This window comes from Sinocyclocheilus anshuiensis, unplaced genomic scaffold (genome assembly GCF_001515605.1).
Source record: "Sinocyclocheilus anshuiensis isolate Anshui unplaced genomic scaffold, SAMN03320099.WGS_v1.1 scaffold637, whole genome shotgun sequence".
Classification (NCBI taxonomy): Eukaryota; Metazoa; Chordata; class Actinopteri; order Cypriniformes; family Cyprinidae; genus Sinocyclocheilus; species Sinocyclocheilus anshuiensis.
Window position 1 is genome coordinate 1,249,280 of NW_015539816.1, and position 1,510 is coordinate 1,250,789.

At 36.4% G+C, this 1,510-nt stretch overlaps 1 protein-coding gene across 1 annotated transcript in view; it reads right to left on the bottom strand.

The window, feature by feature from the left end:
* The window catches only part of LOC107683980 (serine/threonine-protein kinase Nek1-like), a 38,318-nt gene that overhangs the window by 35,875 nt on the left and 933 nt on the right, over positions 1-1,510 (bottom strand). The window contains exons 2-3 of the mRNA XM_016480086.1: positions 1,117-1,256; positions 909-1,005 (exon numbers count right to left, since the gene is read on the bottom strand). Of these exons, the coding sequence (XP_016335572.1) occupies positions 909-1,005; positions 1,117-1,233 (214 nt within the window). The 5' untranslated portion in view covers positions 1,234-1,256. The remainder of the gene's footprint in view (positions 1-908; positions 1,006-1,116; positions 1,257-1,510) is intronic.

The following is a 1,510-nucleotide window of genomic DNA, read 5'->3' on the forward strand; positions in this document are numbered from 1 at the left end:
AATCAGCATATTAGAATGATTTCTTGAGGGTCATGACAGTGAAGACTGGAGTAATGACTTTTAAAATATATTAAAATTAATTTAAAAATGTACAATATATTCAAACAAAAATCAGTTATTTATAATAATATTTTACAATATTACTGTTTTTACAATGTTTTGATGAAATAAATGTAGAGCATAAGAGACTTCTTTCAAATACATTAAAGTTACAAACTTTTGGATATTAGTGTATCATGTAGTGTACATGTGTCCCAGCACTGGGGTTATACGAGTTAGTGTACTCTCAGTGCTGGGTTGCGGCAGGAAGGGCATCTGGCGTAAAACATGTGCCAAATCAGTTGTGCGGATCACTCCGCTGTGGCAACCCCTGATAAAGGGAATAAGCCGAAAGAGAGAGAGATGTAGTGTACATGTGATATAATCAGATTTAAACTCTTAGGTTTCGCTGTATATTTAAAATGGAATTAAGCCGACATAATCCCCTCCATTGCTAATATCATTAACATTCATATACCACCCCAGTTTTATGTCATTAATTAGCCTGCCATCCGGATGTCAGAGATACTGCTGCTGCATGACTTAATGTAGAGAAACTATCATTAGCGCAATGACATCCTCTCTATAATTTAATTCAAGTGCTTGGAGCTCCTCCAGATCATGCAGACTGCCCGATCTATCAACCAGACACAAGCCTTTAGAACAGAAATGCAGTGGGTCTGGTCTGTGCCGGAACTAATGTTCTCAGATTAATCAAGATCGGTCAACTAAAGACCAAAGACCTCATAGACTCCCGTTTGTCATGCCTGTCGACATAATGGCAGAGCTGGGCAATGAAGCATCATATTCCAATATCACTTAATACACATTTGAGAATATGGACATCTTAATGTATGAGTGGGCTTTACCTTCAAAGGATTCCTTGTACTGGACGATGTTTGGATGGCTCATGTTAGCCAGAACTGCCACCTCTTTACGCGATTCTTGCCTTTCTTTGTTTGACATCTGATGAACAAGTATATCACATCTCATCTTGTTAAAATAATTTAGGTTTGTAATAACTGAAATACTTATTAAATTCATCAAAAGATGTCTAATAGAAAGAAATTAACTCACCCTGGAGATGCCAATCTCCTTGATAACATATTGTCGGCCATCTGTCCTTGACTTGACCAGGATGGCTTTCCCAAAGGATCCCTCACCAATTTTCTTCAATCTCTCATATTTATCCATGTCTGTGCAAATGACTTCTCATGCTGAGGCACAGGGAACAAAGTACATAAAAATATGATCACCTGTAAAACAATACTAGGATTTTTGTAAAGTTATAGCAAAAAAATAATAGTATCTCTCACTCTTTCTAGATATGTAGTCTAGATATAGGTATATAGATACTAAAATAGACATTTTTTTTTTAAGTCAACCAAATATATTGTCTGATGGCACTGGAGCAACCAAATGGCATATTCCTTTATAGGTGTGGCATTTTAAAAGTCACATTCAGCTGTCA